Genomic DNA, 17076 nt, shown 5'->3' with positions numbered 1-17076 from the left:
AGCCGGGCTCACTGACTTTTTATAAAAGTAAAGCATCAGTGTCTTTCTGTTGAGCCTAAAGGTGGAGGGGCAGCAACAGTGGGGACAACCACCTTCAGCAAATTCATGTGTAATATGCGAGTATTTACAAATGAAGTAATATTAAAGTGTAGAGCATTCCTTCTCTGATAGTCTTCCGTAAGCCTCCTGCAGTCCTCATTCAATGACTTGCAAGGCACCGCAGGGGAGGGGGAATTTTCCTCTGCCCTACAAAGGTTCGTTTGGGCGGTCTAATAACCAGACAAGCAGGAGGCATACATACAGGAGAAAATCAAATTAAGTTTTGTACATATGGGAATCCCCCACACATGAGAGAGTCAGAGACCCCACATGCACGAGAGGCTCAGGGACAGGAAGGGAAAACAGTGGTACGGCCCCTGCGCTACGGAAAGGGAGGGCGCCCTGAGGCCCCACAGGGGAAGAGGGCGCAGGCCAGTAAGAGCACACGTTCAGTAAATACAGGGGTGGCAAATGTAGGTTTACAGTTGTGAGTGAACGAAACACAAAGTTCGTTCTTGTGTTATCATTTATTAATTCTTATGTCATGTATTAGTGTTAACCGACTTTTGCCCACCTCTGTAGATGTTTGCCCTGACACACAGATAGGTCACATCCTTTCTGGTAGTAACTCTTTTATGAACAAGGCCCCAAGTTAAATTCTACCTCTTCTACCTCTTCAGGGGAGAGGTAGAAGTCACTCTTGAGCCTTGCAGCAGGGTCTTAATTGCCTTTAGCTCAAAACAACCCCCATGTTCTGAACCCCTTGAGCACTCAGGGCTCCCCTGCCTGCACGTGTGTGTCTCACAGGCACTCGGGATGACCAGGCTTTGCACAGCACTCCTCTGGAGAAATCATGGACTCAAACTCAGTGTGGTTTCTCACTTTGCATTCTTTCTGCCCTATTAGTTTCTCAAAAGACTTACGAGAATTAGTTCAGGAATTTAAGCCACTTCATTTTGTATCTATTAGAACTAACTATTAACACGTATCCCCGGTTTCCACTGGACTAGAAAACGGTAAGGCACTGAACCACTCCCCCAGGATACTTCAGTTCTCATTTGTCAAGGGAGCACCATCTGAGCAATTACGGTGACACTTTCTTCCTCTGGACACATAAACAAATACCAAACTCAGTGTTCAAAGACGTTCACAACAACTTCAGTGTGTGGGTGATGTGCTGACAGTGTGATCTTCATGTTTCATTTTCTAAGTGTAACAAAACAGTGAATTATTTTCAAGCCCAACTTACCATACATTGAAAATCCATGAAAGGGGATGACACCTAAAAAAAAAATAAGAGCATTTCCTTTCGATTAGCATGCCCACTGAACTAGTAGGTGAACTTCAGGATTAAAATGAAAACAGAAAGCCTCCCTATCTTTGTTTCAGCGTCCTTCGGGACAGCCACACAGACTTGGCGATGGCAGCGACACAGAGCTAGGCCTTCGATGCCTTTAGAAAAGCACATAGAGATCAGCACTATCTAGCCAGTTCGTTTTCTACTGATGATGTTGAAACCAAACTTTGAATATATATTACAAAAACAGAAAAAAAACAGAACAAGGCAGTTCACAGAACTAAGTTAAAGAACTAACTATAATGTTCTCAGAAAGACACCAGATTATGTCCTTCCCGAAACAAATTCGTCCTGTCCATCTTAATCCAACTTGTTTAAACGGTAAGTGAGCGTGTCAAGGTACCTCTTGTAGAGATGTATTTCTCTGTAAACTTACCGAAAATTATATCACAATGTGGTTTAGAGAAAGTAGTGGCAGGAGTATGGTACAAACACAGTGTAACCTTCGGCAAGAATTATACACAAGTGAAGTACACATCTGACCCACGGAAATACTCGAAGCCCAACTCAGTGCGCTACACAGCTTGCCGCACGGCAAGTGAAAACTCAGACCTGGACAGCCTAGGTTCAAAGCACGAATTCTGTAACGTGCGCACCACGGTACATCTATCACTGTACCAAATCAGGTGCGAACACACTACAGACGAAAGCTGAGACGTTTCCCGTTTGAAAAATAGCACAGAACTTTCTTCATCCGACACGTTCAGAGGCAGGCACTTTAGAGGTCATCTAGAGTCAGTTGTAACAAATGGCTGTTCAGTCTCCATTTAAATGCGCCCAGCACTAGGGGATGCATTAATTCCCAGTGTGACCAGTTACTATTTTGAACAGGTTTAATTTGGGAGGAGATGTTTCTCACACTGAGTCAAACTCTGGCTCCGTGTGAGCCTCGCTTATTATTCCTGGTTCTGGCCACAAAGGTCACACAGAATGAGTCTAACTTGTCTTCTTTGAAAACTTTCAAAAATATTCAAGGGCATTTTTCTCTCCCCCCGCCCCCATCACCACCAGTATTTCTTTTTCTCTAAGACTTCACGAGTTTCTTTTCTGTGAAGTTATTTTTCAGTGACAGGGGACTTCACGGGTTCCTGCAGCTGTCCCTCAGACAGAGCCCTGGACAGCCTCCTCACCCTGGGTTCCCGGGGACGGGCTGCAGGTCCGCGCGGTCCTTACAGGGCGGTGACCGAAACCTCTGAGCCCCTTCCTGCCTATACACCGTACAGCTGCGGCTCGGCACGCTCGTGCTTGCCTGGGACCTACAGGAAGGATTACATTCTCCTCGCTACTGCATCTGTCTTCTGGTGAACCAGTCCAGTAATGTGTTCCCCACTCTTCCTGGTCCCGCAGAACTGAGCGACTCCCAAGTACACTATCTGTATCCTCCTAGGTACACTGTCTACATCCTCTCATGAAGCATGTAAAAATGCCGAACAGGACGGAGTGAGGAAAGGACCTGTCACTACAGACCTTCCCCCACTCTGACAGTAATTTATTAATCAGCACCTTATTGAGGCTTTATTAAAAGCACAGGCAGACTCGACTGGATTCGTCTAGCTCTATCACTTAAGAACTTGGTGCCCTTGGATGAGTTTAACCTCTCCAAGCTTCAGTCTCCTCACCTGTCAATCAGAGATAATGCTAGAACCTACATGACAGGATTAAATGAGATATGGCTGTACCTTAGCCATTAATAAATAAATACTTAGGTCCTTAATAACAGTTAATTATTAATATTATCACTTGCAAATTAGCTCCTATTTCTGTTGTTTCCAGAAGTAATTTTATCAAAAAAGAGTATGAGAAAAATCCAGTATCATTCTGCACTCTATACACAGTGTGCCAGGCCAACGATCTTTAGAATTCTGCACAGCCTCACTGGCTGGAACCCTCAGGATCGGCTCCCCTACTCCCCCCATCTTCCAGAGCATCCGCATTCACGCTGTCCATCTCTGGCCGGATCCTGTGGTGCCTACCCATTTCCTTGTTCGTCTCTGTGTTATCAGCCGCCCTGTTCTCCTCACATGCCTGACACACAACCACAGACCCACTCTCCTCCTTGCCAGGGGGCTGCTGCCGTGAACTCCCTCACGTGTCTGTTCTTCATCCCGAGCGCTCCTCACATGTTGCACGTGTCCTTTCATTTCCTGTCAGGGAGGGTTTCCAATGAACAGGTTTCCTTTTTCTCTTCCAGAGCGGAACACCTTTGTCTGAGTCTTTAATCCCATTTCCTCGAAGCTAGAAGCAGGTCTGTGGCTTGTTTTTGTGCAGCCTGTGAGCTACGAATGGCTTTTACATTTTTAAAGAATTATTTTTTAAAAATTCAACAAAGAAGAATGGGTGACAGGGACTGTCTGTGGCCTGCAAAACTTAAGATTTTTACCACCTGGCCTTTTTTCAGAAAAAACTTGCCGTCCTCTGCTTTGGAATCCTGCACCACCAATTCCCTACGACCCCAACTTCTGATTGGGAAATCCAGGATCTCTTTTCTGGGTGTCCTGGCCCCTGAGCACCTGAAAGTCCCTCCTCAGATGTGAGCCAGCCAGGCTCATCCTCGTTGTTGTTGTGCTGTGTTTCTGGCTAGTTCTCTCTGCGGCCCACTCCTTAACTGTGGCTACTGCCCTAGATACTCGGTCATATTTGCTTCCTCTCTCCTTCCACCGGTATCTCTCTATTAACCTGTGACTCAAACCGGGAAAGCTGGGTATGTTGTGCCTCCTTCCACATTCCCTGTTTCTGGTGGAGGACTCCCTGCCTCCCCTGTCTTCAGGGAAGAAAGCTGTGCGTCACCCCTGCTCTCCAGTTCTGCCTCAGCCCTCAGCCCTCAGTGCGGCTGGTTCCTTTCTGTCCCTTTAGGCCCTGGGGTAAAGGACACTTAGCTGTTCAGGATCTGGCCACATCCTAAATCAGCAGCTTCTTTCTCTTCCCTACCCATAAGCACAACTCCAGTCCTGTCACGTTCATTGCCACTCAGGCTTAGGACCAGGACTGTAATGCTCTCTTCCACCTCCAGCCCTGTCCCGGCCCCACCCCTTCAAGATTTTAACAACACTCCTCCTCAAAAGGTCTCCCCAACAGCCCCCTACCGCTTACCCCCATCGATTCCCCAGTCAGCACTCTTCTATCAGCTGACTCACCCTGACTGACTGAGATCCCCTTTCTCCTCTCTGCGCCTAGACTACGCTGCACAATTTGGACTCTACCACGTTCTACCAGAGGACACTTGGGCCAGGTCACTCACCTGTTTAGACCACGGCAGGAGCAGGAAGGGGTCTTGGAGTAAGGGCCCTGCTCTGGCCCTCCTTTTAGACCACAACCCAGGTACCCAAGGCTGAAATTCCAAGCCCAAGACCCCCCCGCCAGCTTCCAGGGTCTGCATGGCCCCTGTGGTGGGGCCACCACCCTGATGGGGTCACCTCTCCATCAGGGTGGTGGCCTAAGGGTGTCCCTTTGTGGAAGTGTGGGACGCAGCCATGCGTGAGAAGGGGCAGAGACAGCACAAGCTGGGACTGCTGGGAAGTCTGAGAATTCTGAATTTGAACCTGGCCTTTCAGATTGTTATAAAAGTATACAGAGATGGGCAACAGTAGGTTTACAGTTGTAACACAAATAAACAATCCAATAATTAAAGAATAATACTACAAGGATAAACTCCGTGTTTCACATACTCACAACTATAAACCTACTTTTACCCACCTCGTATTTGTCAAGACAAGAAAACACAGTAGACGTTATCAGTTTACTAGTCTCATTTATGACATTTAAATATCCACACTGTGGTAGGTGGGCCTCCATTTGTACTCCTGCTGTGGGCCCTGAAAAAGTTAGGGATAGACCTGTCTTCACGTATAAAATCAGGACAATACTGGTGAGGCTGTGAGGATTAAATATCTATGTAATGCGCCTGGCATGACACCTGATGCAAAACCTGTACTCAACAACTAATGTTTTCTTCCCTTACCACAGTGGGTTGTAACCATTTTTTGTTTTTCTCTCTCCCAATAGAATAAACCCCCAGTACAGAAACTGTGCCTTACTTATCTTTATTCCCAGAGATTAGCACAGTACCTGGAATTTAACAGGTACCTGCTAAGTGTTGGTGGGCTAAAGATATGAAACCCCAGAGGATCTACCCCCACCATTTCCCACCCATTCCTTTCCTTCCTACTGCCAGGGCCTGAATGCAGGCTCGGATGGACTGTCGCCTATGGTCCTGCTGAACGATGTCCCTTCCCCCAAACTCTCAGCCCTCTAACCAGCTTTTGTATGGTTCAGGTTATCTTCCCTGAATGTTGGACAGACTGTGGAAAAGGCCTCTATGTCACACCCATGGAGGGCTTTCCACCGACCACTCCTTCATCCACTAAATATTTGCTGAGCTCCTACTCATCCAATTAATGGATGTTTAAAAACCTACTATGTAGCCTCTGGAGATATTAAATATATTTCACCTATATTTATGGAATTTACATGTTAACCTTATGAGATAGGCTAAGTGTCTACAGACCAAAATTCAAAAACTTTAATCTGGTTTTAATCATTCACGATGGCAACCCGAGACACATCCCCCACCCCCACTTTTATTGACATACAATATTATGTTAGTTCAGGTGTTCAATGTAATGGTTTGCTGTTTTTATACATTGTGAAATGATCGCCACAGTGAGTGCAGTTACCATGTATCACCACAGAAAGGTAAGAGAAAACTGGTAACTCCAAATGCTGCATGCTGCGTCCCTGTGACTTCTCGTATAAGTAGAAGTTAGTCCCTCTTGATTCCCATCGCCCGTCTGCCCGCGCCACCTGCCTGCCTCCCCTTTGTCACACATACCCACTGTGGCATAGCCACGCCAGGTTATTTATCACCCCAGAACTCATCGTGCATTTTCATACTTTGGTAATACTAAACCCTACCATGCTTTTGTTTCCTACTCAGCCTGTCGAAACCTTACTAATGTCAGGTACTGGCTCAGGGAAACATATCCTGATCACTTAGTCATAATTAAATGCTTACTCTTCTACGTTCTCACAGCATTTTGCTCCTATTTCCATCACTATAATTTCATTATATTTTATATTACAACTAGCTGTTTAACAGATTGCTCCAGAGGACAGGAAGTATGTTTTATTCTTCCTTGTACGCACTGCACGATGCCATGAGCACAACTGATGACGAGTACACGTGTGCCGAGTGGCCGAACGATGGGTGGGATGCGCGATGTGTGATGAACAGAGAGGCGGCAGGACGAGCACCGGTGTCTCGTCCGCAGATCAGGACTCCACGGCGAGCTCACCGCAAACCAGCTGCGTCCCGTAGGAAAGTCACTGGCCCTGCCGGGGCCAGCGAGGCCGTCTCTGCAACATTATCTAACCTGGGATTCTGTGTCTAACAATCACGACCAAAGTGAATGCAAACAAAATTGTGAGAGCTGAAGAAAACGAGATGTATGATGATTTTCCAATGGTTAAGATTCCTTATCAACTTAAAGGTCTTTCCTTTCTAGAAACTAAAAGAATTCCAAGCCACACTAGATTCATATTAAAGGCCAATATTCCCAGTGACACCTCAGCGACCAGCTCCAGTCCCGCAGGGCTTAGGAGGAGGCCCCCCAAACTGCACCTCTTCTCCAAACCCCTCTCTGTTTACGTCTCCGGCTGCATCGCTTTTTCTTCCTATGAACACCCACTTTTCTCTGCCCGTCCTCTCTGCTGCTTCATTTATTTCCTTTAATGACTATAAACTTTTAACAAACAAAAATCTGTCTTTCCTAACTTTCTACAATAATCATGTTGACATGTGAAAGAAAAACTAAGTATGAGAAACATCATTTAAAAAATAGAAGGCATATTTTGACATCTTGCAGAAATATAAGTATATATTATAACTTTCTAAACACTAAGTCTCAAAGCAGATTGCTATTATACAAAACTCCTATAATCAGACTGCAAAAACATTTTTCGTTTTGCTGTTCAGTTACTGCAGAAACATTTGCACAAGCAAATGTTGAGTAAAAAGTAAAAGCACAAGTAAAAGATTAAGGTAGTCAGAAATGAGTATCTTATTATTATGATTTTCATGCTCTACAAATATTTATTAAGAGTCTACTAAGTGTAAGAATGCCTTAGTCAGGACAAGGCCCTTTTCCTTAGGAAGCCCACAGTAAATGAGAGAGCGAACTGCCAAGCAGCGCGAAAGGGTGTGTGCACTGAGATGACCCACGGTTAGTCACACTTGCACTGCGTTTCCCCGAGCTCTGAACTCTGTAGCTGTTCTCTGAGCAGCCGAGGCATAAGCTATACGAGGCAAGGGCTACGATTCATGCTCTGCATTATCTTTACTGTGCAGTGCAGTGTCTTCTGCATGTGAGATGCTCCATATACGTTGTTAATGAGCAATTAGGAATATAATCAAGGCTTATAAATAAAATATTAAAGTATAGAAGTCATTTATGAATAAGTAATCACCTCATGGGATAGGAAGCTCTGAAGAACGCAGTGCTGACACGTACGTGGCCGACACAGTCACACAGACATTGGATTTGAATTCCGTGTGACTCTGGGCAAACTACCAGCACTCCCAGTCTCCATTTTTATTTCTGAAAACCGCAAGCAACAAGACCATCTCCACTGGGCTGCACAATGCACCAATGAGTTCATGTATCCAAAGGGCACCGGGATCAGGATATTATTTAGTAAGGAGCAGGTGCTTCCATAAGTGTAGCCGTTTCAGGCTCTCAGAAGGAGGACGGCCACATTTCAGTATCAGCTTAAACCTAACAAAATCTTTTTTTTGTCAGTGTTAGATAAGGATTCACTTCAGCTTAATCAAGATTAGCCGGAGCTTAAGACTCCGAGAAAAGGTACACAGTTTACTCGGTGGAAGACGGGCAAATTCAAAATTCTGGCAAACAAAAGTAGGAGGCGTCAGAGGCACTGAAGAATCCATTAGCACTCGAGGGCACATACCACCTAGAACGAGTCTTTGATCTTAGAGGCGGTCATGTTCTTGGCCACTTCTTTAAAATCCTTTCCTTTGGCTCTCATCACTTCGGTTTTTCAAGGGTCGAATTTCACCCTCCTGGCCGTCTTCCAAGAGTGCTACTTCTGGCAGCCTTCAGGACGCTTGGGACACCGTCTCTTATTTGGCCCAAGAGTTCTACAAGTCTGCTGTGAGTGATTATTTTAAGATCCTAGCCTCCCCTTATCAATTTGAAGAAAGTCTAAAATATTAAGTGCCTAAAATATTAACTGTATTCAATGGGAATAACTTCATAGAGTAATGATTTAATGAGTCTTTGACAAAGCTCAGAATGATGATTATTGTCAACAAAAATAAATCTTGAACTAGATGAGATATAAATAGGAAATGTGACTCAGAAAATACATCAAATATCAACATGCTTTGTACTTACTAAATATTTTCCCTTCCTTTCCTCACTGTCTCTATTAATATTTAACATTTACAGTTGTACCATAACTCTTACTTCTGATTCACTTTAACATCACTCCAGCTGAAAGCAAATTTTTACACTTTTTCATTTGAGATTACTTAGTACAGTTTATTTAATTCGTTTGTTGAAATAATCATTTCCTCTGTTTATTCTCATTCCACATGAGCCTACTGGTCAGGAAGAATAGGGATTAGGACAATGGATAAATCATTTTCTAAGTATTTCCATTATCTTTCTAAATTAGAACTTCAGAATATGACTTTGTCACTTTTTAGTAGCTAAAATTTCCCAAAACATCAGAACATATCCATATGAAACCCCAGAAAAAGAACTAAGTGATGAGGACATAGCTAATCTATCAGATGCACAGTTCAAAACACTGGTAATCAGGATGCTCACAGAAATGACTGAGTATGGAAGCAAAACAGAGGAAGAAGTGAAGGTTATGCAAAGTGAAATAAAGAAAAATATACAGGGAACCAATACTGAAGGGAAGGAAACTGGGACTCAAAAACAAAAGGAAGAAATAAACATTCAACTGGAACAGAATTAAGAAACAAGAATTCAAAAAAAAATGAGAAGAGGCATAGGAGTCTCTGGGACAACTTTAAATGTTCCAACATCCAAATCATAGAGATGCCAGAAGGAGAAGAGGAACAGCAAGAAATTTAAAACTTGTTTGAACAAATAATGAAGGAAACTTCCCTACTCTGGCAAAGGAAATAGACTTCCAGGAAGTCCAGGAAGCTCAGAGTCCCAAAGAAGTTGGACCTAAGGAGGAACATACCAAGACACATAACAATTACATTACCCAAGATTAAAGATAAGAACAGAATCCTAAAAGCAGCAAGAGAAAAGGAGACAGTTACCTACAAAGAAGTTCCCATAAGACTATCAGGTGATTTCTCAAAAGAAACCTTGCAGGCAAGAAGGGGCTGGAAAGAAGTATTCCAATTCATGACAGGCAAGGAAGGACCTACATCCAAGAATACTCTATCCATCAAAGCTATCATTTAGAATGGAAGGGCAGATAAAGTGCTTCCCAGATAAGGTCAAGTTAAAGGAGTTCATCATCACCAAGCCCTTATTATATGAAATATTAAAGGGACTTATCTAAGAAAAAGAAGAAAATCAAAACTATGAGCAGTAAAATGACAACAAACTCACAACTATCAACAACCAAACTTAAAAAACAAAAACAAACAACTAGAACAGGAACAGAATCACAGAAATGGACATCACATGGAGGGTTATCAGCGGGGAGGGGTGAGGGAAGAGTGGGGGGAAGGTACAGGGAATAAAAAGCATAAATGGTAGGTACAAAATAGACAGGCAGAGGTTAAGACTAGTATAGGAAATGGAGAAACCAAAGAACTTATATGTACGACCCATTGACATGAACTAATTTGAGGGGAGGATTGCTAGTGGAAGGGGGTTGCAGGGCAGAGGGGGATACAGGGGGGAAAATGGGACAATTATAATAGCATACTCAATAAAATATACTTAAAATATCTATTATTGTACATTGAAATCTGAGATAGAAAATTAAAACATATCAATCTAAAGTCATGCTTTAAATAAAATTTTAATTAGGTTTTCAATTTATGTGTAAAGTTACACATCAAATGAATTTTAGATTATGAGATGTTTTGAATTTATTTATTTAATACAGATTTCAAAGTACATTGCTATTCATCAACTTGATGCCTGAAGGCAGATGTAAAATGACCTATTTCGTTATTTCTCGCAAGAGCCTTTCCTAACTGCCTTGCGGGGAGCTGTCCCGTGCACTGTAGGGTGTTCGGTGGCAACACCACTGGGATGCTGACGAGCAGTGCCCTCCTCCCCGTTTGTGACGGTGAAAGCATCTTCGGACAGCTGTCCTCTGAGGGTGGGGGTGGAGACAGATTTGCCCTTGGTTCGGGACCACTCCCTGCTCTAGAGTCCTAACACTCCTCTACGTAGTGTTCACTGGCAATTAATCACCTCCCTTGTCCTGCAAGAAACAAATGATATTAGCAAACTGTGATGCTTGTTTAAGTCTCAGTCAGACTATGTGTAAGTCTTGTGTCTTTGTTTCTGTTTTTGTCTTTTGTTTTCTTCCACATTCATTCCCTCATCTGTGGGGTAATCTTTACTAGTCTGTGGCTTTGCACCATGCGTGATTCCAAGTACTAGATACGTGTGTTGGTCATCAGCCTTTTAGGGTCCTTGTTCTCGTGCAGCTTACAGGAGAGGCCTCTGTGCAGGCCACCTTGTCTAAAACACCCATGCCCTCCACCTCCGCACCCTATCTATAATCAGTTTCTTTTTCCTTTTCTTGTTCACTTCACCACTCCCTGAAGTTGTTCTCACTAGCTTTTGTTTACATGTTTTTCACACGTCTCCCTGGCTGGTGTCAGCTCCTGAGCAGCACATGCTTTTATGTGGATCGTTCCCCGAGAAGAGGGCGCTGGAGCAGGGCTAAGTCAGTATTTGTTAAATGGATAAATAAGAGACAAGCAATGCCTGTTGAACAATTAGAAACAAGAAAAGCGTATAAAGTTCCTGTGAGGAATCTCCCTCAGCTCAGAAATTTTGCTCACGAGTTGTGCGATGAACCTATTGGAGCAACCTGTCCGCAGACAGGGTCTCGGACGAGGTGAGACGCTAACGTCTGACACACCGTGACCTGTCACGTCCACCCTAGACAGGGGGTCACAGGTGGGCGGCTGAGAGAGCCAACCTGTGCCCCTTTGGACGCACCTGTCTGGCCAGGGACAGGAGGGAGTCAGTGTGCGGCCGGCAAACCTCTCCGTGTGGCCACTGGCCACAGACCTCTCTGTGTGGCCACTGAAGACCAGTTTGGTGCGAGAGGCACCCTGCAGCGTTCCAAGTAACCCTGACTTGGGCAGGGGCTAAAACACAGGGTGGGCGATACAGAAATGTTGCTGAGTACTGCCTTGAGCAAAAAGCAAACGGAGAGCAGGCCGAGCAGCGGGCTCCGTCTCCTCCTGCGCTGCCGCTGTAGGCTCGGGGCCCAGAGCAGAGAGTCCTCCCCAGTCCTGGTGAGGGGCTAAAACAACCGGAGAGAAGGAACAACTCTGACGAATTAAGTTTATGAACAGCTGTGGGATTACCCCACTAGGCGTTTAACCATTTTTACTCTGGGTGAAAATCTTTCTAGAACCCACTGTATGTATTTTTTACTTTTTCAATGTGTTAACTGCTTTCTTTTCTTCCAGAAGACACTACGATAAACTCAGTGATGTTTGCTGAGGCAACAGGGCATGACGACGGCGAGCCTCGCTTCGAAAGGCACAGGGCCTGGGTCACAGCCAGGCGCGGCCATGGACGAGCTGGGCAAGTTCACGCTCTGGGCCTCAGGGTCTTTATCGATACACAGGGGTAACAGATAATATTAGTAGCTCCCTCAGAGGCTTCTTATCAGGATTAGATGAATTAATAAGTGTATGTAGCATGCAGCCTGGTGTATAGTAGTCTTGAAAAATGTTAGCTACTGCTGCGGTGACTACTATTACTATTATAACAACATATTTTCTTGGTACCTTGTGCCTGTTCTAAGTGTCTTGCATTATTATAATATGCTACAGCCCAGGGATTCTGGTTTAAAGGCACAGGGTTGCTGGCTCTCACGTACAACAGTCCTGGACAGACTTGCAGAGCGCTCTGACATGCGGTTGTATGGTTTTTCTATTCTCCTCTGTAAGGTCTCTGATTTTCCACTTCTGTTGTCAGTCGTTTTTCCTGTCCCTATCTGTCTCCTTCCACGCTCCCGTGTTTATACGGGGCGTAAAACGGTCAGCCCAGCCTGTCAGACACGTGTGTTAGCAGGAGCTAGTATGCGCTAAGCCAGGTTGAAAAAGCTCTCCTGTGAACAGAGAGACGGAGCCTGATCCCACAGACATCCCTTTCGGCTCTTCAGAGGTATTTCATTCCCTGACCCATAGATCAGTATGAGTACTTACCTGAAAATTGAGTTTCTGGGGACAGACATAACTATGGCTATACATACATGTTAAAATTAAAAAGCCTCTAACTAGTTTAAATAAGTAATCATTAAACTCCTTCTAGAGCCGGATGCTGGGGGAACAAAAATGATCGATACGGTGCTGAACCTCAAGAACTTTGCAGTCTAGACAGGGAGACGAAGCATCTGTAAACCCCGTGCAGCTCATGCAGCCAGAGACCCAGCCCTTTCACACCGGAGCTCTCTCTGGGCGCCCACAGAAGGGGCCCCCAATGAACCTGGGGTGCAGGGCAGGCTTCCCGAGGGGGTGGTGCCTGGACAGAGATGGTCGGCCCAGTGACGGAGGGCCGAACGGGCCCATCCAAGGCTGGGACCACAGAGGTAATGGAAGCAGTCTAGTGCTTTTGTGGGAGTAGGTGGGTGTGTGCGAGTAATTAATAGTTTGATATTAATGTGATAAAAAATATGTCCTCATGTGCCATGCCAAGAGGTCTGGACATTAATTATCAGGAGATGAGGGGCCATTAAGATATTTTTAAGGAAAAAATAGGAATTTTCATATTTCCCTTTTATATGTCTAACTCAGACAGCATGGTGAAAGGTAGAGCAAAGCTAGAGAAGACTGGAAGAAGAGAGACCAATTGAGTGTCTTAGCAGTGACGAAGCAGCAGAGGTAGGAAAGCCGCAGCGAGGACAGTGCAGCAGGTGGGACGAGGAAGGGAGTGTCCCGCGTGTGTTCTGAAGGTGGAATTGGGCACTGCCGGTGGCTGTGAGACGATTAGAGTCCACGACGGAAAGGACTCGAGGATGACGGCCAGGTCTTAGGCCTTGAATTACTGGTTGGATAAGAGAACAGTTAGCTAAAAGAGAAACAGTGGGGTTTTTTGCTTGTTTTAAAATTTAATTTAGTTTTTTTTCTTTTTGAATAGTGGGCATCAGAAGATCAATTAATGAGTTTAGGTTGAGACATGACACGTTTGTATTGTGTAAACTTCAGAGTAACTAACAAACAGAGCCGAGAGAGCAGGTGAAAAGCCCCAGGAAAACACGCGGAAAGGAGAGCCGCAGGGCAAGGGCAGGGTGGGAAACGGGAGAAGGCCGGCGCTGACGGAGGGGCGCAGGAGGACGGCGGGGGGAGGACCTGGGACGCCACGCTGAGGAGCACTGAGTCTCTGATGGACTGGGCAACACAGGCGCTCGATACAACTGCAACCGCTGTGTTTTCTGAGTACTGACTACATACACATCAGGCGCTGTGCTGTCTTATAATATACACTGTACCTCAACTAATCTATTATCCGTATGCGATCGATGACAAATCTGAAGATCAGCAAAGTCACGAAACTCACCCAAGGTCATGGGGTGCACTGGCAGAACTGGGATCAGAACCCAGGTCTGATGGCTTACAAAGCCCATGTTCTTAACTTCAGAGTAAAAGAACTTCTTCAGGGTGCAACTTAACGTTGTAATAAGAACTTCTACATTTGGCTTTACAACAAGTATAAGTTAAAAACCATCTAATGTTCTCAAAGGATTATTTAATACTTAAGAAGGTCATTATACATTTGATCACTTTGTATAATGAGATTATTTCAGTGATATATTCTTTAACAATCTTTTTATTTCATAAACACTACACTCACCAAATTGTAGAACAACAAAATACAGCACAAGATGATCCACTCCTTTGAGCTCTGCTCCAGTGAAGCCAGCAGAAAGGTCCTGAATGGACTAGCGCTCTTCAGGGAGAAACTGAGTGCCCTGGGCCCAGACACCTGTCCGCTTATTTTTCCCACAAATGTTACTATCGGTCTCATGGAAAACCAGAGAGGCTATGCACAGTTTAGCACAAACCCAGCACATGAAAAAGTTAATTAAAATAGGTATTCTGCAGAAGATTTATTTCAAATAATAAATTACTATCTTTTTTAAAGATAGAGAAAGAAAATTATTCCTATTATTAGGGTTGTAATTTTCCTATTTCCCACTAGAGGAAGTAACAGCATTGCTCTTACCATTTGGTGGATAAAAGACGGCATATTCTTCTATTCCTAGTTTTCCTATAAGAGAAAGCCAAAGAGGGTTTCAGTGTGATTAAACAGACAAAACCTGAAAAATTAACTAATTTTGTAAATGTACTAATAATTAATGGAATTTTTAAAAACTACAATAGTAAAACCTCATTTCATTTTATCATATGGAATTAATTGGAAAATATGCCAGCCAATCTCTTTATTTTACTTTTATTTTTTATTTTAGAGAGAAGGGAAGGGAGGGAGAAAGACAGGAAGAGAAACATTGATGGGAGAGAAGTATCTAACAGCTGCCTTCCAAACCTGCCCTGACTGGGACTCGAACCGGCAAACATGCGGATGGCAGGACGAGGTCCAACCTAGTGAGCCATACCAGCCAGAGCCAAACTTTTGATGTTACCAAATCTTTTCTTCAATTAAAATCAATAGTATAAACTTAAGTACAAGGTAAGCAATACAAAATAATTAAAAGAACAAATGCTTTCAAGCTTCTTAAGAAGAGAAGCATCTATTTATAAGCTTAGAATTGTTTTGCTAACTATCAACAATTCTAACGTGTTCATTACAAGCAAGTCCTCAGCTTTGCAATGCCTTATTAGTTTGTATTTTTATAGAAAGTGCCGAAAAGTTACAAATTAAATGTCCTTAACTATATGGTGGTAATATTTTCTGAATCCCAAAACAGTTTATGTGTTTCAAGAATGAGGCTAAATATTTCAATCAGAATTGTCTCAAAAAATTAAAGTATATTCCTCACACTTAAATGTTTGAAAGAGTTTTTTAAAATAGCTTTTCCTCAAAACTTTTAAGGCTCTGAGTTTTTTCCCCACATTCCACTTAATATCTCCAGGAAGTTTTTATTTTTATATTGATAGTTTTTCTAATGCCTTTAGTCTATTGAAAAGTCACATGCAATTTTGCCCTGAGTTTTAAGGCAATATTTTTAGTTAAATTAAAAAAATGTGTTATTCTTACTGGGGGTGGTGGCAGAGAAGAGAGGAAGAATAAGAACCATGATATTTAAGTTAAGATGGAGACAACAGAACTGATTTTGTGTGTTGGAGAAGAATGAAAGAATGAAAAATAGAGAGAGAGAGAGAGATGCAGGTGGGTACTTGATACTGGGCTAGAGGTCAAGCAGCAAGCAGAACAAATATGTAAGACCTGGTCCCTTCACTACCATGTGGCTTACAATCCAGACTAAAACATGAAACATTTAGGACATAGTTGCTAAATTTTCTGGCTTGAAGTGTCTTAGAGGTTCAGAGGAGAAGGAAATTGATGATGGACTGATGGACTTGGTGAGAGATAGGCTAGTTCCTCGAGGACTGAGGGTTTTGGGGGAGGAGGCTAGAATGACTATGGGGCAATTCGGAGTAATGCAGAAAGTGAAGTTAGTGAGGTTAAGACATGAGCAACTGATGGACGGCCTTAAATCTTGGCTGAGTCTAGAGGTGATTCCATTAGACAATTAAGCTATACAGCCAGGCCTTTAGCAGATGGTGTTGAAGAATCAAACAAGAGGCTCAATTTAGAAGCAATGGTACAGAAAGAGCCCCCAAGCTGGGGGAGGGGGGTGGAGCCTGATCCCAGCACCAGGTGATGTGGGCTTGTCCTCGGGCCTGGCAGGCGGAACCAGGCAGGCAGTCTGAACTAGGAGATACAGGAGAAACTCTTTCTTTACGGGAACAGCAGAGGGTTAGCTTTTAGTGCTGGGCGTTGGGAAGGGGTTCCAGCTGAAATTAGTTCAGTTGCCAGGGGATGGCAGGGTATTGAAATAGTGATATATCGTAGGCATCTAGTGATAAAGAGGAGAAGAAAGCACTAAAATAGGAATTAGAGAACTATTAGCATATAAATTATACCAAAATTTTAAGTGTAGATTGAGAGAAGAAATACAGAATGTAAAAAAAAAATTAGAAAAAGCAAACTTGTGATAAACTCATAAAAGGGAAAATAAGTCAACAGATAAGAAAAACAGCAACAGAGCAAACAGTCTTGGTATGATAATGTGTTAAAAATACTTCCTTTATGTTACTAAAATTTTACCTCGTATGTATGATTTCGGTGGTGAAGCACTGTTGTATGCAAAGTGACCCAACACAGATGTATCCCGGGAAAAACAAAGTAAAACCTGGGTATAACATTGGAAAAAAACACAAACAATTAAGCACTGTTTAACTCATGGCTATTTCCTGCTTGGGAGGCACTGATGGAGGCGCTTGCAAG

At 43.6% G+C, this 17076-nt stretch overlaps 1 protein-coding gene across 5 annotated transcripts in view; it reads right to left on the bottom strand.

The window, feature by feature from the left end:
* The window catches only part of TBC1D19 (TBC1 domain family member 19), a 111453-nt gene that overhangs the window by 15467 nt on the left and 78910 nt on the right, over positions 1-17076 (bottom strand). For 4 of the 5 annotated variants that reach the window (XM_028507523.2, XM_028507522.2, XM_036019583.1 and 1 more), the window contains 3 exons: positions 16897-16981; positions 14830-14874; positions 1289-1321 (listed from right to left, as the gene is read on the bottom strand). In XM_028507523.2, the coding sequence (XP_028363324.1) occupies positions 1289-1321; positions 14830-14874; positions 16897-16981 (163 nt within the window). The remainder of the gene's footprint in view (positions 1-1288; positions 1322-14829; positions 14875-16896; positions 16982-17076) is intronic. The other variant, XM_036019574.1, reaches the window with a different exon arrangement.

The sequence above is a fragment of the Phyllostomus discolor genome, chromosome 1 (genome assembly GCF_004126475.2).
Source record: "Phyllostomus discolor isolate MPI-MPIP mPhyDis1 chromosome 1, mPhyDis1.pri.v3, whole genome shotgun sequence".
NCBI classification, from domain to species: Eukaryota; Metazoa; Chordata; class Mammalia; order Chiroptera; family Phyllostomidae; genus Phyllostomus; species Phyllostomus discolor.
This window is presented reverse-complemented; position numbering and strand designations above follow the sequence as displayed.